This window comes from Physcomitrium patens, chromosome 20 (genome assembly GCF_059467195.1).
Source record: "Physcomitrium patens ecotype Gransden chromosome 20, ASM5946719v1, whole genome shotgun sequence".
NCBI lineage: Eukaryota > Viridiplantae > Streptophyta > Bryopsida > Funariales > Funariaceae > Physcomitrium > Physcomitrium patens.
In genome coordinates, this window is record NC_143429.1 from 2,714,934 (window position 1) to 2,735,799 (window position 20,866).

A 20,866-nucleotide genomic window follows, 5' to 3' on the forward strand; every position below is an offset into this window, starting at 1 on the left:
AGAATTATTAGAATTATAAATTTTATTAGTTTTTAAGAATAAGATTTAAAAAATATATATATATATATATATATATATATCTTAAAATATAGTATATCCTTCACTAATATACTACTTGAGATTTTATATTGGATTTATTTAGAAAATCTTTAAAATGATTATAATATTTTTAGAAAATATAAAACTTCTTATTGTAATAACTCTTCTACAAATAAAAAATGGCTTCTACTATTAATACTTCTTCTTTTCAAACCAACACCTTTATAAGTTTTTTATTTTAGAGTTTTTTATTTTTATTTTTATTTTTTATTTTTTCCCCCAAATTGATAAGTAATATAAAAAAATAAAATACTTTTAGATTTTATATAAAAATATACTTTAATACTTAATATCCAAATTTTATTTTCATACATTAGCTTGAAAGACACATAAAAAGCATTTAGTGACTTTCTTTATCTGTCAAAATATCCTACATATTTTAATACCCTTATTTTTGCTCCAAAATACAACTTATTCAATTTACTACTCATTTATGATTCTCTAACTTCTGTTCTATTATTTAAGTACCTTATCCTTGATTTCCTTTGTGAACAATATAAAACCACTATTATTTATTGGAGGTTTTCCATTAGTCAACTAATAAACTTTATTATTAATCTATTAAAAATCTACACTTGTCTACTTTATCTACTGCCATCTTATTTTGTTCATTTAAAAATTTCTAGTTATTAATCTAATAACCAATTATTTACTAACCATACTAATTAAGCTGCTATATATTAACATCAAATTCTATTTTGACATTAGTCTAGTTAAATAACTAAAATAACATTAAACATATATAACACCAAGCACCAATGCAATGTCATTAAAAACAATCTCATGACTACATAATTATTTAGAAATTACAAATTGTCTTGATAACTATATAAATTTAATTCCTAGAAAAATAGAAGGAAACAAATTGGTCTCATGGATATTTTTAAATTCAAACTTTGGTCATCATTCATCTGCTTCTATTTTGGTCAAAACGGTTGTTATTGACTACTTGCAACATGTAAAAGTCTATGATACATTTTCATGCATACATCATGGCCCACAGAATTAAAATTTTGAGGTTGCCCTGTGTGTGTTGCACAGCCTGCGGTAGCTACAAGTTTATAGCTGCCCTGAGTAGTTTGGGGTAGATTTCTTTGAAGTTTGGATAAGAATAATTGTGGGCGTGACTATTTCTTTCTGCCAAGGGGTTCTATTAATCCTGGAATCAATTGCTGGGAAGTTAAGTTTTCATTGGGCAATTATTCAGTTTTCTCGTGGTTAGTCTTTGCAAATTTCAGCGGTCGCTGAAGCAATTTGCAACCTCAACATGAGTGTCCATTGAGCATTTCAATACACTGTGAAGAACCAGGTGGTACAAATTCCAAACCATTATTACAGTTTCTGCAGCGACGAGCTAAGGGTAGGATGGAGTGGACTTTCACACTTCAATATTGAAAGTTCAGCCTGGTCTACTTCTCTCCATCCGATCAGACATTGGAAAATCATTACAATGCTCGGTGATGTATCAATCCTTTCACTCAATTCATGTTATTTTGTTTCTTTTTAAATTTGTTCCATTTGTTTCCCAACGCTTCCTACACATCCATGATGGGAAGAACTCCAAGATACCCTAAACTCCAAAATGATTTCCTCAACATCAAGAACGCCTATTTTCCTGTAACCGAGAAACCAAAGTTGCAGTCCTGTTTCAAAAGAATAATTCCAAAACATGTTACAAAAGAATTAAACACGTTCAATTCCTATTTTATTATAACAAACGTTTACTGCAACATATAGGCGTCTCAGGGCATGTTTCGAAACACATGAAATCACAATTTTGATCGTTCCGTTGCAACCATGGTTACGCCGGAGGATAAACCCTTTTGCTATATCCTTTAACTAGGCCTGGCTGCTCAGATGGCACCAAGTGCCTGCACATGGAACAGGAGCATGGAAGACTACGATACTTGAGTTTTGTACAATGTACTATCGATCGAGTAGTGCTAGAACTAGCCAGACTGTGCAAGCCACCTGAAGCTGGACCAGTCTGATAACCAGTACGAATACTCAATTCTTGCACGGTGTTCTTAATATCTCGCAAGAAGGGCTTCAAATTTGGCAAGATGGCTTCCCCTTTCTGCTCAGCCGATTCCTCTTTGAATCTCTTCACCATATTGGTAACTGTTTTCAATGGGATTCCATAATTAATGCCGGAATTCCGGAATCCGCAGACTATGACTCCAACACACTCGCCTCTTGAGTTGAAGATCGGTCCGCCTGAGTTTCCGTGGTTTATATTTGCATCTAGTTGGATTGCATCTCTAACAAGGGATCCATCAACATTAATGGGTTGCTCCGGGAAACAAGAGACATGACCATAAGATACAGTCATCTCGCAAGAGAGTGGGAACCCAATTGCGAACACAAAGTTCCCGACATTCAAGGCCTGTGATATCAAGAAAATGAACCCCAGTCACTAACTAATCCTAATGGTCGACAACTTAATTGGCTTGATCTGTCACTTCGATTGCAAGACAAGGCAGCTCCAAAAGAATGAAACAAGGGAATCCAAGGAGAAAGGAGGAGCAGAACTAGACGTAGGGGCTTATCTCCGAGCATGTTACAACGGGGACCAGTTTGGAGCAACATCCCCGCAATTTGATCATGGCGAGATCCTGGCTTTTGTAACGTTTCACAACAACAGCCTCGTATTTGGTGCCATCCGGAAGCGTGACTTTCAAGTTATCACTGATTAAGACGTGATTGTTGGTGATAATATGCCCGTGAGTGTCCCATACACTCCCACTCCCACTCGAACTCATTTTCTCGGTGGAGGCCATGATGTGAACCACGGACTCTTTACACTTTCGCGTTATATCCTCCATATTATACTGTATGGCTGCGCAATGACAAGGGCCAACTAACTCTCATCACAACTTGATTCTTCCAGGTACTCTAACTGGCATATGAAATATCAGCATGTTGGATTATCTTGCTTCTTTATTCATTGACATAATCAAAATTTAAAATTTACGAATTTAAAAACAGAGCTTTGAACACCTCAAAATATGTGCGATATCCCCGCATCACCGAAGAGGTATTGCTTCTCAAGAGGATCTACACCAGATCAGAATTTAAGCGTGACTAGCTATACAAAATCGCAGATTGTCGGTAGATACCTGGAGCAGGCGATGTGACAATCGGCGACGCAGATACGTGCGGTCGTGCTGGTCTATGTCCAATAATAAGCTGTAGATCAACGAATTGGGAAACATATTGTCAGAAGAGTAACCTTGCGCAATTTTTGTTTGGTGAAACGACCTCAACGGACCGTGTCGGCAAGAATGAATCACTCCGAGCCCAGCGCCATTTCCACCCAATAATTGCAAGTTGTCGACATGCACAATCTCAACTGCGTTCAAGACACTTGCAACAGACAACGTCTCCGGAAGGTGCACGAAACTGGAATTTGAATCCAAGAATACCACGAACGATAACTACAACGAAGCAGAGTAGTTGCATGACAGTAATCAAACTAACCTGGTCTGTTGATGATACGGACCTTCTTTCCGCTGGACTTGTTCACATCAACAAACATCTGACCTTCATTGACGATTTCATAGGATGGTCTCTGAGAAGACATGGCAGAACCAACAACCAGTAGTTGATGACCACTACCAACACCACCACCACTACAAGCGTCGCCGGAGCAGCTACCCCTTCACCCTTGCCTAGTTCCCACTTCCCCTGAGGCAACTTGGTACGATTACTACCATCACTAGCAACACTAGAATGGTTGATGGAGAAACTGGCCCTGCACCCTGGCCACCATCCAACTTCCCCTGAGGCAGACCAGGACATGAACCAAATAGACCCAGAAGTGCTCTCCTCATGTTGCACGGTCCTTATTATCTAACGGGAGTGATGGTCGCTGCGAAAGGTTTCCCTATTGACTATCGTAGCGCCAAGATCTTTTCTCTGTGCAGACAAGTGCAGACAACAAGTGCAGGAAAAATGCTGAAGTTTGTTACGATTTTTTTTTTACGTTAAGTGAGAACTACATAAATAACCGACATAACTTTTAATCATTGCGGCAAAAGTTCCCTCAAATTAGGATTTCATTGCAGGATTCTACCTAAACCAGGGTTCTGCGCAGCCTGCTACCCATCCAATGCCTTAGAACACTATGTTGAGCAGAATTTTAATAAAGAGATATAAAATATAAAATCTTGCAACATTTGTAAGACTTAGCAACAATAGGGTAGGTTAAAATGGGTGTTGTGGGGGATATTATGTAAACCACTATGTGCAGGGTTCAATGCCTTATAGCAGTAGGGTCTAATGGGAGAAGGCATTACTTGTGTACATTGATGTTTAAATTTGGATTGATCACTGTCCTTTCCTTTCCTCCCTCTTCTTGGTCTCTCCTCCCTTGGGACTCCAAAGTGTGAGGCTCATTGACTTCTTGCATGCGGGGCACGGGTAAGTAGATCAAAATAAAATCAAAACAAATTAGCCTTGCCCAAATTAGATGAAACTAAAAAAATTACCAATTCTTAGTCCAGAGGACACTTCTGATGAGTTTCTTGTTTAGAGAATAACAGATTAACATTGCAACTATCGATATATTACATCAGCCATTCAGGAATTTTAGAGTAAAATAATATAACAAATGATTTTCGTTGGTTTTCAAGTTTTAGCTTGCACACAGATATGATAATTATATTATACATTTTTGGATGAACTGTTTTACTTCAGCATTTTTCACTTTGTGAACATAATTCTTCCAAGCTTAAGTAAAATTAGAGTTTCGAAAAAAAAATCCAACAAGCACCTCGGAGTCAATTCCCACTTTGCATGAAGATGAACCTTGACCACTGAAATGGATCTCAATTTCTCTCTTTCAATTGTAACGAGAAGAATAAAAAGTAAAAAAAGTGACTTAAAAAACGTTCTTGTATGCTTATGATTGAAAGATTACGTCATCTTGTAAGTCTGAAATTCACAACTGTGAAAGCTTCAGACCGTCACGAATTAGGGCAGACACAACAATATAGGCTCAATGATACGTGATATCATTCACCGACAGTTATGTTTGGCACTTCCCATACGTAGTAGTTACTAGGGAACAGGGCTGCCTAACGCGTTCAATCAAAGACTTGAATCTATACTTAGCAATTCTAAGCAAAATAGCTTGCACTTTTCATTCCATTTCTGCATATGAAACAGTGGCAAATTATCACTTAACTTGCAGATTAATGATTTTCTCATTTACCTAAAAGAGTAAATAACGTCCTCTGAAGAACCACAGCAAGTAATGAAGACAATGCAGTTGGAAAGTTCAAGGATACACTGCTTTATTAACAGTGCAAAGTACAAGGATTGCAGGATGAAGAGACTGAGCTTCAAGCAATGAATTTTTAACTCCATTCAAAGTCCGGCTTATCATAATACAAGCTGTACACACAATATGACGGCCTTGTGTGGGGGGGGGGGGGGGGGGGTCTCGACCACCCAAAAAATACTCCGTTGAATCTAAATCTTCAAATGATCACTGAATTATCTTACCCTCCAGCTGCTTTTTCCTTTCTGGTTCCTTACATTCATCGCATCACAAGCGGTGAGTAAGTTCAGATACGAAATACGACAGCTTGCCTGCAACACAATTTAATTCTTATCATTCCAGTAAAAGTCTGCATTATTTCGACGCTACAAATCACCCAACCTTGAAGTTTGAGGCAAATCACCGTGCGGTGATGGCTCAAATTGACATACATACCGGTCGATTTGCGGCAGCAATTTCAAAAGAACGTGTTACTCTCAGTTGTCCGAAAACTAGGAGATCTAAATATCGCCATTTTTCTGCAATGCAGAAAACAAAATGTAAGGTTACAGTCATAAACCTAAAACTTCTCACGTCATGAGGACTTAAACAGACACCGCCTGATATGTGGAGCAGGAAGTGAATTCATCCACTTCAGGGTTGGATGCTCGCTCGCCAATAGGGTCAGCACTGGAAGAAACGCTTCAATACTACAGTGCTGAGGTAGGAGAGAGGAAGTCATGCAAAAATGCTCACCATTATTGGAGCCAGCAGACGCCACCTGAAAGCATTATGCGAACTCCAAGTTCCAAGGAAACACGATTAGAATCATGTTAGGAACACTCGTAAGAAGAATTAAAAGGAGTCTAAACCTCAATCATTTCCAAGAAATTGAATCCATCGTGCTTCATTAATAATTCCAAGTATCGTTCAGAAGTGTTCTTCGAAGAAATGCAAAGATTAAATGATAACAGCTCCAAGGAATCCATTCTACATTTGGTTTCTGATTATTATGCAGAATTATCTATCATTATAGTGTTGATTAACACAGTTTACTAGATAGAACAAGAGCAGGTGAGAAAAAGACCAGTATTTGGAGCACAGCAGAGGTGCCGGTCGTCAATATGCACTGTATCCAAGCTCAGCATCCAAGCTCCAACCGCAACGTCCTCATTCTTGTACTCTTTTAGATAGGCACTGCATAAAAGGAATCACATGTTTAACGAGATCAAACCCACACAACCCTAAGTAGAATGACCAGCAGAATGGGTACAACAACGAAACCGATACCAATAAATAAATAATTGCAAATACTGGTACTCACCTGTTAATTGAGATATACTGAGCCAATGATCTCGAAAGACCATAAACTTGCCCAGCAGCATGCCGATGGTACCTGACCCACAAGCCAACGCAAGTCCAGGTTAGGCCAAGTATGGCATCTAAGATATCATAAACATAGTGATGCTACCAACACAAGCGACATGAAGGTCTCTGACATCACAGTGGAGTTCAAGCATTAGAAGATTTAATTCAAGCGTCCATGCTTACTCTGACTTTTCGTCTCCAAACTTCCACCAGTCAGGCTCATACCACTGTGCGTTTCTGCATCACAGCAATGAAAACGATGTGTTATGTGAACAGGAAAACTTCAAAACGATTGATACAAGCAATCATAGAAATGTTGCTAGAATAGTAGGCTGAAGTGAGAAAGTTTAAATAAGTAAGCAATATAATCAACGATTAGCACCCATGAAACTTCAAATAGAAAACTCTACAAAACTTACGGATCATTTACAACCGTCCCGGATTTCATGCAACCCACATAAACTCTGGGCTTGTCTAGGTGACTGGATAGCATGCTTCCCACCATGTCTGCTCGATGTCACGTGTATACAACATCACAATCATATGAGACCGTTTAAGTTATGGGAATCATATGAATATAAAACAAGGAATTGTAGCTTCAACAAAATGCACATCGTCGTAATCATCTGGCACAGACGATCGTCAAACCATCAAATAGTTGGAAGATAGACTTCGTTCCACTTCTTTACAAGTCCTCAAAGGGACTTGATAATATAAGAACTTTGGATTAACAGAAGTTTCCAGTACACGTGCAATGACTGTGAAAATGCAGCAATACAGATAGAAATGATTTTCTCACCTATACTCAGACCGACATTGTCATCCATCTTCACATAGAAATCTGCGTTCCACGTATTGACCACTTTGCTAAAAAACGTTTTAGATTTCAGCGTCAAGTTATCATCACTCTCGACGTAATTTTCCTGTAGAGATATGTATCACCGTAAGAAGGAATTGATGACGCATTCAATCTAGCAGCATTCATAAACCCTAAACATGGGGATAACTAAACTTAACAGCAATAGCAAGGTCACGAATTTTGTTATATATTCCTGAATTCTACAGAAGTTAGCTGGGAAATAGGAGAGAAGAGCAATGCGTGCCAAAAACGGACAACACAAATAGATGAAAAAGCTGAGTTCGGAAGGAAACTATTTGGCAATATACCAAGATAAGGAAATCGTCCGTTTCTTTATTTTCTTGATCAATCTGTCGGTCCAATATATCTCCTCTGTTTGAGCTGCATCAATCCAAGATTAAGTCTTTATTATGATAATAATGATGATAATAATAATAATAATAATAAGAAGAAGAAGAAGAAGAAGAAGAAGAAGAATGTGAAAAGCAGAAGCAGAAGATTAAAGAGAGCACTGAGGGATGTTTAGAAAAGTTGAAATAAATAAATAATAATTGATGCTTTAAAAACTGTCAAACGGCGAAATAGCAGAAACAAACCTGCGTCCAATAACATAGCGAATGATGATACCTTTATTGCTCTCAAGCTCCTTCAATGCAGGACCTGACATCAAAAGGAATTGCAAATGGGAGGCGGCATGGTATGTTACATACTACTGAAGGATGTGTTTAATAAAAGAAACGGTGGAGTAGAACTCTATTTATTCAACTACTTCTCATAGTTACTCCCACACCCTATTCATAGTATGTATTAAAACTACTTTACCTCTTGAGACATAAGAAAGATCTCAAATCATAGAATCTTATACAAGAGAAAATGAACCATCAAGTACCATTAGGTATCCAACTCTTCCGTGAGGATGCGCGGCGAGACTGCCCACTAAAACTAGTGAAGATTCCGATGACTACAAGTTTGTGATCTTGAAAAAGAGTTTTATTGATGGGCTTGTACCCTTGGCTCTTTGCTGCAGCTAACTCTAGTTCTGTATCTGCTAGCTTCTTCTGCTGTTCTCTGCAAAATAAAGTCTTCGATTAGTCCACAAGCATGAAATCATGATCTCCAAAACCTAAGTGCTCATTCTCAGCCCAATTCTGGAATGAGAATTCGTCACATTACAATGTAACAAATTAGATAAAATTGATGTTTGAAATATCTGTTGCTGATTTCTAGATATGGAAGGCATGAGGCAAATTCATAAAATTCGCATTAAGGTCAAAATCCTCACTTGCATTGTATCAATCTCAGAGATTCATCCACTGAGATTGGATCTCTTGCCTGCAATGAGAAAATAGATACCCAAGTATAAATCACTGCACAAAAATAACGCCAACATAGTTTCTTGTAGAGTCGAATTCTCAACTCCATGGTTAAGCAAAGAACAATCGAAGATCCTGCAAAAAATCGAATATAAATTCGGGGATTCGAACGATAACCTGGCGACTGATGCGTGGATCAATTGCGATCAGCTGGGACCGTATTTCAGCATCCTGCCACAACCTATAGTTCAACATTGCAAAGGAGTCAAAGGCTGCAGTACTCCGGAAGTGGCTGAGGCTAATCAAATACGAACACAAGATGGATACTCGTAGCCACTTCACTTCTATAGGACTAATGTTCAATTATTCTTCGGGAAAAAAAAATGTGGTTATATGCTCGTTGCAACAAATAAGATAGAACAGGGCTAGATAACACGGCGTTTAAACTACACACGAAACGAGAATATGATTCCTAACCCTCGGCATGGTCTTCACTCAATACAAAATTTTAAACACGATCTAGGTGGAGAATTGAAAGATAAAATTTATGACTAATATAGAAAAATATTATTTAAAGAAGAAAAGAAAGGCGACAACGAAAACTACAACCCTAAATCTTTAGATGATTTGTAACACAGAACAGAGGAAAAAACCGATCCTGTGCTTTCGACAGACTAGTAATGCTATCAGTCAACACTCTACCCTACACTCACAACACTTTGTACTACAGTGATTTTAAAATCCCCATCCCCCCCCCCCCCCCCCCAAAGCAATCGTTACTAAAGGAGAAGGAGATCGATTCGGACAAGGAGCGTATATTTTGCAGCGAGCAAGAACGACCCGTTTACGTAATGCCGCACATCTCCTTGCAAACCCCGGAGCATAGGGCTCAAGACTCGCGTACCTGCCGGCAATGTAGGAACAGGCAAAGAGGGAAACCATGAGCATGACGATGCTGGTCATGCTGTCGTTCTTCACGCTGCTCTTGGGCAGCATAGCAGCACGGCCGGACCTCATCGGCTCTCCCTGGATCTACAGTGCGAGACTCGTCAGATAGTTTCCAAGTTTCACTAAGAGCACGAAGGTTTCTTCTCGAATGATAGTGCTTTCCTAAACAAGTGAGACACACAACTAGCACCACGGATGCGGAAGAGGACAAGAGGAGCCATCCAGGATCTGGACGCAGGTGTTGCGGGAGGCTGGGCCCGCCATCTCCATAGCTATCGCCCATTTCAACTCTCGCAGCGTATTTTGAAAAAATACTGTAGCCACCCTAGAGAGTCTCACGTCCCGTCTCTGCCAAGTCTCTAAATGAGAGACCATTACCATTTCATCATCTCGATCATTGCCCCTATCTCAAACTGCGGAATGAAGCTCACACAATTCCAGTCACGCACCTTCACAGGAGCCATCGTCTCATCCTACAGTGTCTCTTTTTCGTGAATAACTTTTTAGGGTTCTCTGCAGATTCTAAAAATCATTCACTATCGTCGTCGAGTACTCCTGTGACACCTCCTGTCTCCAATTTCTTTTTGTAATCCCTTCGATGATTGCCCAATTCTAACATTCTATCAGCAATTCAGAGGTACATATCTCTCTCTCTCTCTCTCTCTCTCTCTCTCTATATATATATATATATGTGTGTGTGTGTGTGCGCAAATTGGCATCGCCAACGAATCGTATATCAATCCGAATCAGCTCACAAGGTTTGCAATGTGACGATTTCAAGAGAGGAGTGAACAGGTAGCAGAGCAGAGTCCCAGAGTTTTAATTCCATTTCGTGTTCCAAATTCATATAGACACTAAAAACTGCAGTCCAATTGAGTGGATGAATAATAGCCGCTCATGAAAATAGTTGCACCGTTACTAAGGAGGAAACGTATGTCAAATTTTCACATCTTCATACGTTTTGTGATAATGTCAGTAGTAAATAATTTTCATAAGAAGAATCTATCCGAGCGGGTTCTTCAGTGACGTTCTAAGAGGAGCCTGTACAAAAACAATCCTGCTGCTACACTCTATGGCCTGCGTACAAAGGCATAAATTGACGTCAGTGTCCAATGCTAGAACATGAATCAGTGTAATTTCAAAAAAAAAAAAAAAAAAAAAAAAAAAAAAAAATTGGCTATGAAGGACTAAGATGGCTCAGGAGATGTCTTACCAGCTGTGAGCACCAGATGTGGAAATTGATTCAACTCGATGCGTCAGCCTCCTCTCCTTTAAATAGTTGTGGTGTTGTGTCACAACCAATTTGGGTGATCCAGAGGAACGCGAACAAGATCTGTATCAAAAAGCTCAATGAACTGCAATCATTCCACAAGAATCAATCAATCAGTTGCGAGACATGAGTTGGGTTTATCCTCATGAACAAGAATGTACCGAATGTGCAGCGAAAGAACAGACGATATTCAAATGGAGTAAGATCTTTGTTTATATGTTGGCAGCCTACTAAGATGGACAATGTCAAATCCAGTGCATCTGCGCTATTATTGTTTAGCACACCATTTAAGGTTGAAGTGCGTAGACCTGACTAGATCTCCAAAGAAGAATATAATACTTGTTTCTGGATTCACCTGTTCGTTGAGGAATTGAACCTTGCTGCCAGCATACCGTCGGTACTCCTCGAAAATGGCCGTCAAGTTCCACCCCTGCAGCTTTCTCAAACACCCTATCACAATGCCTGCAAGAGAATTGGCAACATCGGAATTACTTGGAAGGTTATGAGTTTAAAAAACCATAGACGCAAATACTTTTGTATTCACTGAACATTCATTTGTGCTCAACCTCAAAAGGCATCTGATGCAAATTGTTTTTATGTGCAAACGATCTGAAAAATACCTGTGCGCTGGTGACCAAAGTTGCACATTACATGAAGAGGATAATATTGCGAAGACAGAATCACCTGAGCACACAAGAAACACGATAGAGTTTTTTCCAGTATCAATAATTCAAATCCCAGCACAGTCAGAAAGATTCATAATCTCATTGCACATTGACCGCAAAGGAGAAGAAAGGAAACTACGATCAAAAGCATTGTCACAACACGAGTATGATTGGCTGCAGAGATGCTGACCTGCAAGGCAGACAGAACTTCCGCCTCAGACATTGAGGAGTTTGCTTGACGCTGGATATCGGCAAGCTCTGCCGGGGGCCGAATCAAGTCAATCCCTTGATCCTCCAAAAAATTTAAACTGCAGCCAAGTCCAGGAATCAGGTTTGCAAACAATGAAATGAGTTCACAATATCGCCCTCAAAACAAACCAAAATAGCTAAGTAAACAAAAAAGATAAGAATCTGGAGACCTAGCAGACGAGAAAATTGCGATGTCAGTAGAATTTAAACGTCCAACAACCACTACAAGAGCGAGTTCAGGCGAATTTGACACAGCGTTTATGAAATTTAATTTGCAAACATCCTAGTTACGACAAACACTCACTGAAGCGTAAGGAATAGTCCTTTGAACCGCTACCTGGAGTTCAAACAATTACAGAGAGCAAGTATTTGCTTACAATGGTTGAGATGGCTCGTCGTGGGATAGATAGATGACGGTCTTGAGATTATGGCGCTCAAGGAACGGGAAATTGAGCTGGTGACACTGGCCAGATCGGCTCAAATCGTATTCTGCCATCCCATAATTGCACGGCGGCACAAAGTACGACATGTTTGTCTTGCGCACCTGCATGATTTCAAGTTTGAGAGACGGCCAATGGGAGTAAATCTCTCGCATGACACATGCAGATCAAATGCAGCATTTGTTCTTTACTTTTTTAAATTCTCATGTGTTTCAATTGCCTCACAGAAAGAAAGTTTGCACGTGACTGTCCAACCCATCAAACCAGGACGAGACTTGCTTAAACTCATGTTAACAAAGTAGCTGCTTCAGAGAAAATGCGACAATGCATAGAACTGATGCCGACAAAACAAAAAATGCACACAAAATCAACAGAATCGCACTTCGCAACAAAAGAAAACACCTCAGTTCATAGCAACAGAACCTCCAGCAAGCAAGGCTATGGATAGAAAACCCCAAAGTCAAAAAAAATTCTCAATAACATCCCGAAATACCACCGAAACGGTGGTGTCTCTAGAAGCACAACAATCCGCGAAATTTTCTAAAAAAAACAATATTACTCCAAGAACAGACCTCGAAGCTTTCCTCGACTCAATCAACTTGACAGCACATCCAGGAGCGCGATCTCGACTTCCACGCAAAAACCCAGTTCCATATAAATGCTGCCAACAAAATGAGCGAACTAATACAACTAAGACAAGATTCGTACCTAAGATCCAGATTCAGACGCTTATGCTTTGCACATTCGAATTCCGAGACCTCGGAGATTCTAGGCTACGTAAAGCAACCATGAAAGAGGGAGCACGCTCATGGCAGATCAACCAACTCGCCATTCCTCTTTAGCAAGGTGGATTACCACTGCGAGCAACCGAGTGCTTTGGATGAACAGAGGGCACGCAAAGAATGGCTGCGCCAATGAACAGCCACACACCTATGGTTTCCGCGTGGGTTGTTCGTCCGAAGAGTTTTGGATGAAGCAGGCCATTGTGGATACTGCAAGCTCGCCACCATCCGCAGACGAAGGTGTAGAAAAGCCATTAGAAAACTTCGTAAAAAAATTCATTCCTAGGTAGGTCTCGGCAACCAATTTGTGGGATGGCATGGTAGTGAGTGTCTGAATGTGAGGCCCGAGGTGGCAAGAAAGAAAGAGTCCCGGAATGAGGAAGTCGGAGAGGAGGACCAGTTGCCATGCAATTGCTGAGATGGTGCTGGTGAAGGAGATATTGACGAGGATGATGCTCAGGAGGTATAAACTTTGGCGGAGCCAAATTTACGGGAGTGTTGCATTTTTCCTGGAGTGGAATGTCGAAAAAGTAGCTTGTTCTTGTATATATTTGAGCGCTGGCTCATGCCCATGCACGCGCCCGTCAATGCTCATGCCTCCTGTTATTACCCAACTGCAGGCGAATTCATCTCACGGAGAGGCATCTCTAAATCAAGCCTACTACACCCTGCCGGTTGTGACAAACTTCGGCGATTAATTGTCGCTCTAGAGAACGCAATTTGGTGGCCAGACAGCTCTGGCTCAAATGCTCTTGGCATCCTGCCGTGAGTCCTGCTGCTTCTCGCTTGGTAAACCTACATGTAGTCTACAGTGTTATTCGACAAGATTAAGGTGGAGAAGTAAATTTTTAAGCTGGCAAGGTAGTTTTGAGTTATAGCTTACAACTTACTAAGGCATTAGTAACCTGATTCAACTATATTTTACATAAGCTAATGGTTTAATGCAAGCTTTTGGCTATTTAGGTTCATATGTGCTTCTATCATCTATTTTGTGACATATAATGTGTCACTTGCTGACTTCTACACAGTGTAGGCTTTGCTCAAGGTGGTTTCGTTATATTTGACATCCCTTAAGTGGTGATCTAGCATTGCATGGATACATCCTACTCTGAAGGTGAGGTTGCTATTGGCAATTTTGGAACTACTAGGTTTTGCAACTACTGGGTTTTGTTGTGGCATGCTCTTTTTATTTTTATTAAACTAAATAAAGAAAAGTGAAAATAGAATAAGTTATTTTGTAGAAGATATTATCTTAAATAAGTTGCTAATAGTCAAAAGGTTGTCTCTTGGTATATGAAAAGGCCAAGAAACAAAGTCAAGAGGATAAAGGATCAACTAAAAAATATTCAAAAATTAAATAAGATTATAAAATATATACCATAGGATATTATTGATATAAATGAATAGACAAAGGATCTTAGGAATATATAAGATATGCTAAAATCATATCTTTATCATAGGTAAGATATCAATGGATAGTCACAATATAATTTTGGATGGATGTATTCATTAAAGATAGAAGTTATTTATTAGGCCAGCAACTACCACCTATATGTAATAAATATTGGAAGTAAGAGTTATCTTACTTTATACTCTCTTTGTGTGCAATCTTGTTGATGCTATATATTGTGACTTCAATGTTGTTTTTCTTCAATAGATTATGGATCTATTCACCTTTATTTATGAGTTTTGAAGTTCTTTAAAAACTTTCTTATTATGAGTAATAGATCTCATAGTTGTTGCTAATATTAGTATTTGGAATCTCCTAACTCTATTTTTTGCATCTAATTGTTGATGTAGTATTACTCTTACTTGTTGTCAAGTGCATACATGGGCTTGGAATTTATTTTTTTACCTTAGAATGATATTTTAAAACACTAGAGTTATGTTTTTTTTTTATTGAGCTATAATATTGATGCACTAATATTGTGCTTTTATATGATAAAGAAGCTTAGAGAACTTAATAGATCTTTTATAGTGATTAGAGATGTTTTGTAAGATTAGAAGTGATTGAAGAGTGGTAAAGCTTATAAAAGAGATTTATATAGTATATAAGACTTGTGAAAAGTCTTATAAATGAAGTTGAAAGTAATTAAAGAATAAAATTACTAATTTAATCATAAAGAGGCTATTTTGGATTTCTGAGGCAACAACACCTTCTTGTTGATTTTAAAACCTCTATAATTTTTGTTTATTTGTTTATCTATTTGTTTTTTTTTTCTTGATTTTTTTTAATACACTTCTTTTTTAGACATGAATTCAAGTGACGATGAAGACTTGAAAGTGATTGAAAAGTTAAAAGATGATAACTTCTACCATTAGAAGAAGAAAATTAAACTTTTTTTTAGTATCATTGGATTTTTTAGATATTATTGATGAAAGTGAAGAGCTTCCAAGCAAAAATGTTAATATAAAAGAGAAAAAAGAATAAAAATGTTGTGAAAAGAAGGCTTTTTGACTGATTGCAACCAATCTTGATGATGTAAACTTTTTATACATAATTACTTGCAATAGACCAACTAAAGCATAAAAGACTCTTTGCAACATCTATAAGAATAGAAACCTTGTCAATATTCTATAGACAAAGAAGAAGTTCTTAATAGTAAAGATAGAAGAAGATGATGAGCTTATGGTTCATGTCAACAAAGAAAAAACTCTTGCAAACTAACTAGCAAATGTTGACAAGTCTGTTGAAGATTATGATATTTTAATGTAATTATTCTTGAGTCTTCCAAAGTTGTATAACTACCTTATTGTAGCATTGGAATCCATCAAAATCAAGGAGTTTACATTAAATTTGGATATATTTTTAAAATAAGATAAAGGTAATTATTCTAATCAATCTAATAATATTAAAAGAAATATAAGTAATTACTATATTTATAAAAAATTAGGTCCATTTATATAAAATTTTTACAAAGCTAAGAAAAAAAAAAAAGATAATGCAAACAATATTCATGATAATTTTTGTAGAGATGATTATACTTGTATGGTAAGTAAAGGAGCTTCAATGGTTGACATGTCTAAGTAGGTTATAAATTTGGATGCTACGAAGTACATGATACTATATAAAAGTTCATTTGATACTTATGAAATAATTCTAGCAACAAAATTTTGGTTGAGAAACAATGGCATGGTAGAAGCCATTTGAATAAGCTCCATTGTGATGAAAATTCTTATGAAGGATCAAATCAAGAAAATCAGATTGAAAGAAGTCTTACATGTGCAAAAAAAAAAAAAAAAAAAAAAAAAAAAATCTTTATGTGAATTAACTTATATCACATAGTTATAAGGTTCAATTTGATATGAATGGGTGTTTTGTAAAGACATTGGATAAACAAGATGTTACCAAAGGCTTTAGAGTTAGAAATCTTTATTTCATCAATTGTAAGAAGGTTAATAGAGTTGAAGAGGCAACATTTGTTAAGTTTCCAAAAGATCAATAGTATAAACAATGAAGTTGAGTAAATGTCAAATCATTTTAATGAATTCTTAAAGATTCAAGGCATTACAAGACAAACTTCCATTGTTTATACTCCACTTCTTATACTCTACAACAAAATGGAGTTGCTAAAAGAGAAAATCACACCATTATAGACATAGCAAGGTATATACTTTATATTTAAAATCTTAGGTATGAATATTAGATGAAAGCTATCATAAATATAATATATACAAAGAATAGGTACTCCATAAGTGCATTCACATCAATGACTCTACAAAAAGCTTGGAGTGGCAAGGAACCTTATGTTTTACAAATGAAGATTTTCAGATGCATTATTTATGTAAAGATATTAAATTATATGAGGTCCAAATTTGATGCAAAAAGTATAAAATTTATATTTGTTGGATATTGTGAAGATTCTAAGACATATAGATTAATGTATTTAAAACCCAAGAAGACCATCAAAAGTTGTAATGTTGAGTTTTTGGAGCATAAAAATACTTGTGAGCACTTGGCAATATGTTCAAGTAAAAGTAATGATATATTTGTAGATACATCTTCAATTTCAGCAAAGAAAGAAGAAGAAGAAGATGACAATAAAAATAGTGGAAATGCAAATCAAGCTGAATAGCCAAAGAAGATAGACTAAAATATATTTTAAAATTTAAAAATTAGAAATGAAGACAATCAAGCTATTGAAGATGATAATGATGAAAAGTACCATCTTTTGAATGTGAAGAGACAAGTTTTAAGAATAAAGTAGGTTGCAAGTCTTTAGAGTACATAAAGGTGAATCTTCATTAAGTGAAAGGAGATATCTTTTGAGAGAAAAAAGACTATTTCGTGAATAATTGAAGAATCACATATTTTTTGAAATAAGTGAAGAAAATACCAATATTATATTTTTTGCTAATCAATTGAATTTTTGTGATATAATGAAGTTAATAAATTCTATGAAGTGAGAGAATGTTATGGAAGAAAAATAAAAATCATTCATCGATAATAAAACATAGGAATTGATTCAACTTCTACCAAATTTATCTTCAATTAGTTATAAGTGGGTGTTTAGAACCAAGAAGGATGCAATGGACGATGTATTAAGCATAAGAACTCAAACAAGGTATGCAAATAAGTAAAAAAATGAATAAAAGAGAGATAAAAAAATTAAAATAAGAAAGTAAATATATTTAATAAGAAATTGGAATGAGTATTTCCAAATGCTAGAAAATTAGAGACTCTTGAAACTAGACTAGTAGCAAAAAAGAAGTTGATAAAAGTGAAGAAGGCTTCATTCTTACCTCTATATATACTATCTATTTAAGAACTATGTGAAGAAGGCTTTTTTACAAGATATTGTTAAATTATATTATTATTATTATTATTATTTATTTTTATTTATTCATATTATCTAGATAACTATAAGTAAAGCCTTTTTTATTCTTTTCAATGTTTTCTTAGTCTTTAGTCTTATTTCAAGACTTTTTAGTCTTCTTGTTTTTAACAATAGCCATTCTAATTTAATATTATATCATCTTTGAATGATTATTTAATCTTTTTGAATTTCATAAGAATATATTGATTTTTTAGTTCTTTGAAATTCATGTCTTTGATAAATGAAAATCAAAAAAAATTCATTTAATTACATTATATATATGGAGTGATCAACTTCATTTCCTATAAATCTTTCATTCACAAAAAATATGTCAATAGATTAATACTATGTACTTGATAATTTTTTGAGTCTAAAAAAAGATTTTTTAAACTTACAAATAAGATGTTGTTTGCTTTCTTCAATAAATCCTTGATGTATATCTATGTAGATGTCTTTTTTCACCTTTCTATTCAAAATAGATGTCTTCACATCTATTTGTTATATTTTCAAGTCCATTGTTGTCCCAATTATTATAAGTATTTTAATCATGGTAAATTGCCTCCATATATACTATCTAATTAGAAGCTATATAGTGATGTCCTATAAGATCTTCAATATATGCCCAACTTGTAAGACATATGTCTTAATTTGCAAGGCAAGTTTTCTATGTGTGCACCACATAATTAGCTTATATAACAAGCTACCAATACGTATAATATGTGACTAACTTATTAGCCAAGTTTTTAACCTATCAATAAACTATAATTATGTATAAAATCAAAGCTATATTATGAAGCTTCTAAGAAGCTTTTCTATAAAATATTAACAAATTTATTTATTTTAATTTACTTCTACCTATTCATATTATTTATATAATTATTAAAAAAAATATATATATATATATATATATATATGAAATCATCTTTTATGTTAATGATTTGATTATCTTAATCAATATTTTAAGGATAATAAATTGATTGAAGACAAAGTTAAAAGAAGAATGTGAGATAAGTGAATTAGAAGAGTTTTATTATTATTTAGAAATAAAATTTGTAAGAAATCATGCTATTAAATCAATTACAATGAGACAAAGTAAGTACATTAAAGAGGTATTCAAATGATTCAACATGGAAGAGTGTAAGTCCATTAGAACATCTTTGGAGGCAAATTTGAAGTTGATGAAGCTCATAGATGAGGAATTTTCTAAAATTGAAAGTCAAATGCAAGGTATTCCATACAAAGTAGCAATAAGATTACTTAGGTATGCAATGGTTGGTACAATAATGGATTTTGCATATACAATGAGTATTATAAGCTAATACACATCAAAGGCTAGACCAATCCATTAAAAAAACTATCAAAAGGATTTTGAGGTATTTAAAAGACACTTTGTACTTCAAATTGTGCCTTAGAAATGATAACATTACTTTGTATGGTTATTGTGATGCAGATTGGATTGGAGATATAAATGATAGAAGGTCAACAATGAGCTATGTATTCTTTGTAAGAGTGGAAGATATTTCATGGAATTGTAAGAAACATTAAACAATTGCAACATCTCCAATAGAAGCAAAGTACATAGCAGCAAGTCATGGTACAATGGAGGTAATATAGCTAAGACAATTTTTAGAGGACATTGAACTTGTACAATTAGAAGCTACTTCAATAAAGTGTGACAACCAAAGATGACTTGATTTTGTAAAGAATCCAAAGCATCATTCAAAGACCAAGTACATTAATATTCAACATCACTTCATAAAAAAATAAATAAAATGGGAGTGATTGATATAAAGTATTATCCAACAAAAGATATGTTTATTGATTTATTGACAAATACACTAATAAAGAATAGATATCATATATTAACAAAGGCATTAAGATTAAAATCTTTTGATCAATAACAAAGTTAGAGTATTAAAATAAATAAATAAAAATAAAAGTAACATAAATTATCTTATAGAGGATATTACCTTAAGTTGTTAATAATCAAAAGATTGATTCTTGGTATATAAAAAGGTCAAGAAATAAGATCAAGTATCAACTAAAAAATATTCAAAGACTAGATAAGAATACAAATTATATACCATAGAATATCCTTGAGATAGATGAATAGGTAAAGAATCTTAAAAATATAGAAAATTTATTAAAAGCACATTTTTATAATAAATAAGATATCAATAGATAGTTTTTGTATAATTTAAGATGGATGTATTTATTAAAGGATAGAAGTTGTTTATTAAGACAACAACCACCACCTATAAGTAATGGGTATTGGAAATGAGAGTTATTTGCAATAGTTTTCAACTCTAGTAGTTTTTTAAAAGGCTGATGATGCTTGCCAACTCCTTTTCCTCCAAAAAAAACAGTGGATTTAAAATTGGTTACATCCAAAAGTGAGTATAGCTCTAGAAGTATTTGAAGCTAAAAGTTAGAAGGAATTAGGAGTAGAGATTGGTGGATATGACTGCCTCAGCTTGGGATTCTTAATAGCTTATCTTTCTAAGTATGATGTGCAGACGATTGTCACTTCTAGATCTCGATTTCAAGAGAAAATTCAAGAATGCTTGATTTTGTGCAGCTATAGATCCTTGTGGTACAATCTAGTGGTCTCGTTTTGCCTCAGGACAAGTTCGACATACCTTCGAACTCTTCTTTTTCTCTTCCAATTAGCCTAACTTCATATGCCATTGGATAGATTACTGGAGCTACATAATGCTGATCAAATAACATGACGACCAATTGCTAAAGAATTGCACACATTTGTTGTTGCAAGACTGCATCATTGTTTCTGAT

General features: G+C 35.7%; 3 protein-coding genes across 8 annotated transcripts; all 3 read right to left on the minus strand.

The window, feature by feature from the left end:
* Nucleotides 1-1,782: 1,782 nt before the first annotated feature.
* On the minus strand, nt 1,783-3,921 carry LOC112273066 (putative protease Do-like 14). Its single transcript, XM_024501413.3, has 3 exons — nt 3,580-3,921; nt 3,219-3,288; nt 1,783-2,938 (listed from the first exon to the last, which is right to left on the minus strand). The coding sequence occupies exon 3, from the start codon at nt 2,429-2,431 to the stop codon at nt 1,901-1,903; it is 531 nt and encodes a 176-aa protein (XP_024357181.3). The 5' UTR covers nt 2,432-2,938; nt 3,219-3,288; nt 3,580-3,921; the 3' UTR covers nt 1,783-1,900.
* Nucleotides 3,922-5,371: 1,450 nt separating this feature from the next.
* Nucleotides 5,372-10,237, minus strand: LOC112273669 (hydroxyproline O-galactosyltransferase HPGT1). 5 transcript variants are annotated; one of them, XR_002967114.3, is made up of 14 exons: nt 9,807-10,237; nt 9,080-9,143; nt 8,872-8,921; nt 8,479-8,657; nt 8,186-8,249; nt 7,898-7,970; nt 7,530-7,653; nt 7,150-7,237; nt 6,914-6,967; nt 6,687-6,758; nt 6,450-6,559; nt 6,119-6,143; nt 5,819-5,901; nt 5,372-5,694 (listed from the first exon to the last, which is right to left on the minus strand). XR_002967114.3 is itself a non-coding variant. In XM_024502706.3 (13 exons), the coding sequence occupies exons 1-12, from the start codon at nt 9,917-9,919 to the stop codon at nt 6,121-6,123; spliced, it is 1,014 nt and encodes a 337-aa protein (XP_024358474.1). In that variant the 5' UTR covers nt 9,920-10,237; the 3' UTR covers nt 5,372-5,694; nt 6,119-6,120. The 5 variants fall into 5 exon arrangements, 3 of the variants coding, with proteins under 3 accessions (XP_024358474.1, XP_024358473.1, XP_024358470.1); XR_016498825.1 differs by lacking the exon at nt 5,819-5,901 and having other exon boundaries at nt 5,943-6,143; XM_024502706.3 differs by lacking the exon at nt 5,819-5,901.
* A 401-nt stretch (nt 10,238-10,638) lies between these two features.
* Nucleotides 10,639-13,320, minus strand: LOC112273670 (uncharacterized). Of its 2 annotated transcripts, none has more exons than XM_024502707.3 (7): nt 13,183-13,320; nt 12,412-12,578; nt 11,976-12,093; nt 11,741-11,804; nt 11,476-11,582; nt 11,064-11,205; nt 10,639-10,927 (listed from the first exon to the last, which is right to left on the minus strand). In XM_024502707.3, exons 2-6 carry the CDS (start codon nt 12,561-12,563, stop codon nt 11,143-11,145), a joined length of 504 nt encoding a protein of 167 aa, XP_024358475.1. In that variant the 5' UTR covers nt 12,564-12,578; nt 13,183-13,320; the 3' UTR covers nt 10,639-10,927; nt 11,064-11,142. The 2 variants fall into 2 exon arrangements, with proteins under 2 accessions (XP_024358475.1, XP_024358476.1); XM_024502708.3 differs by having other exon boundaries at nt 13,047-13,289.
* Between the last annotated feature and the right edge of the window lie 7,546 nt (nt 13,321-20,866).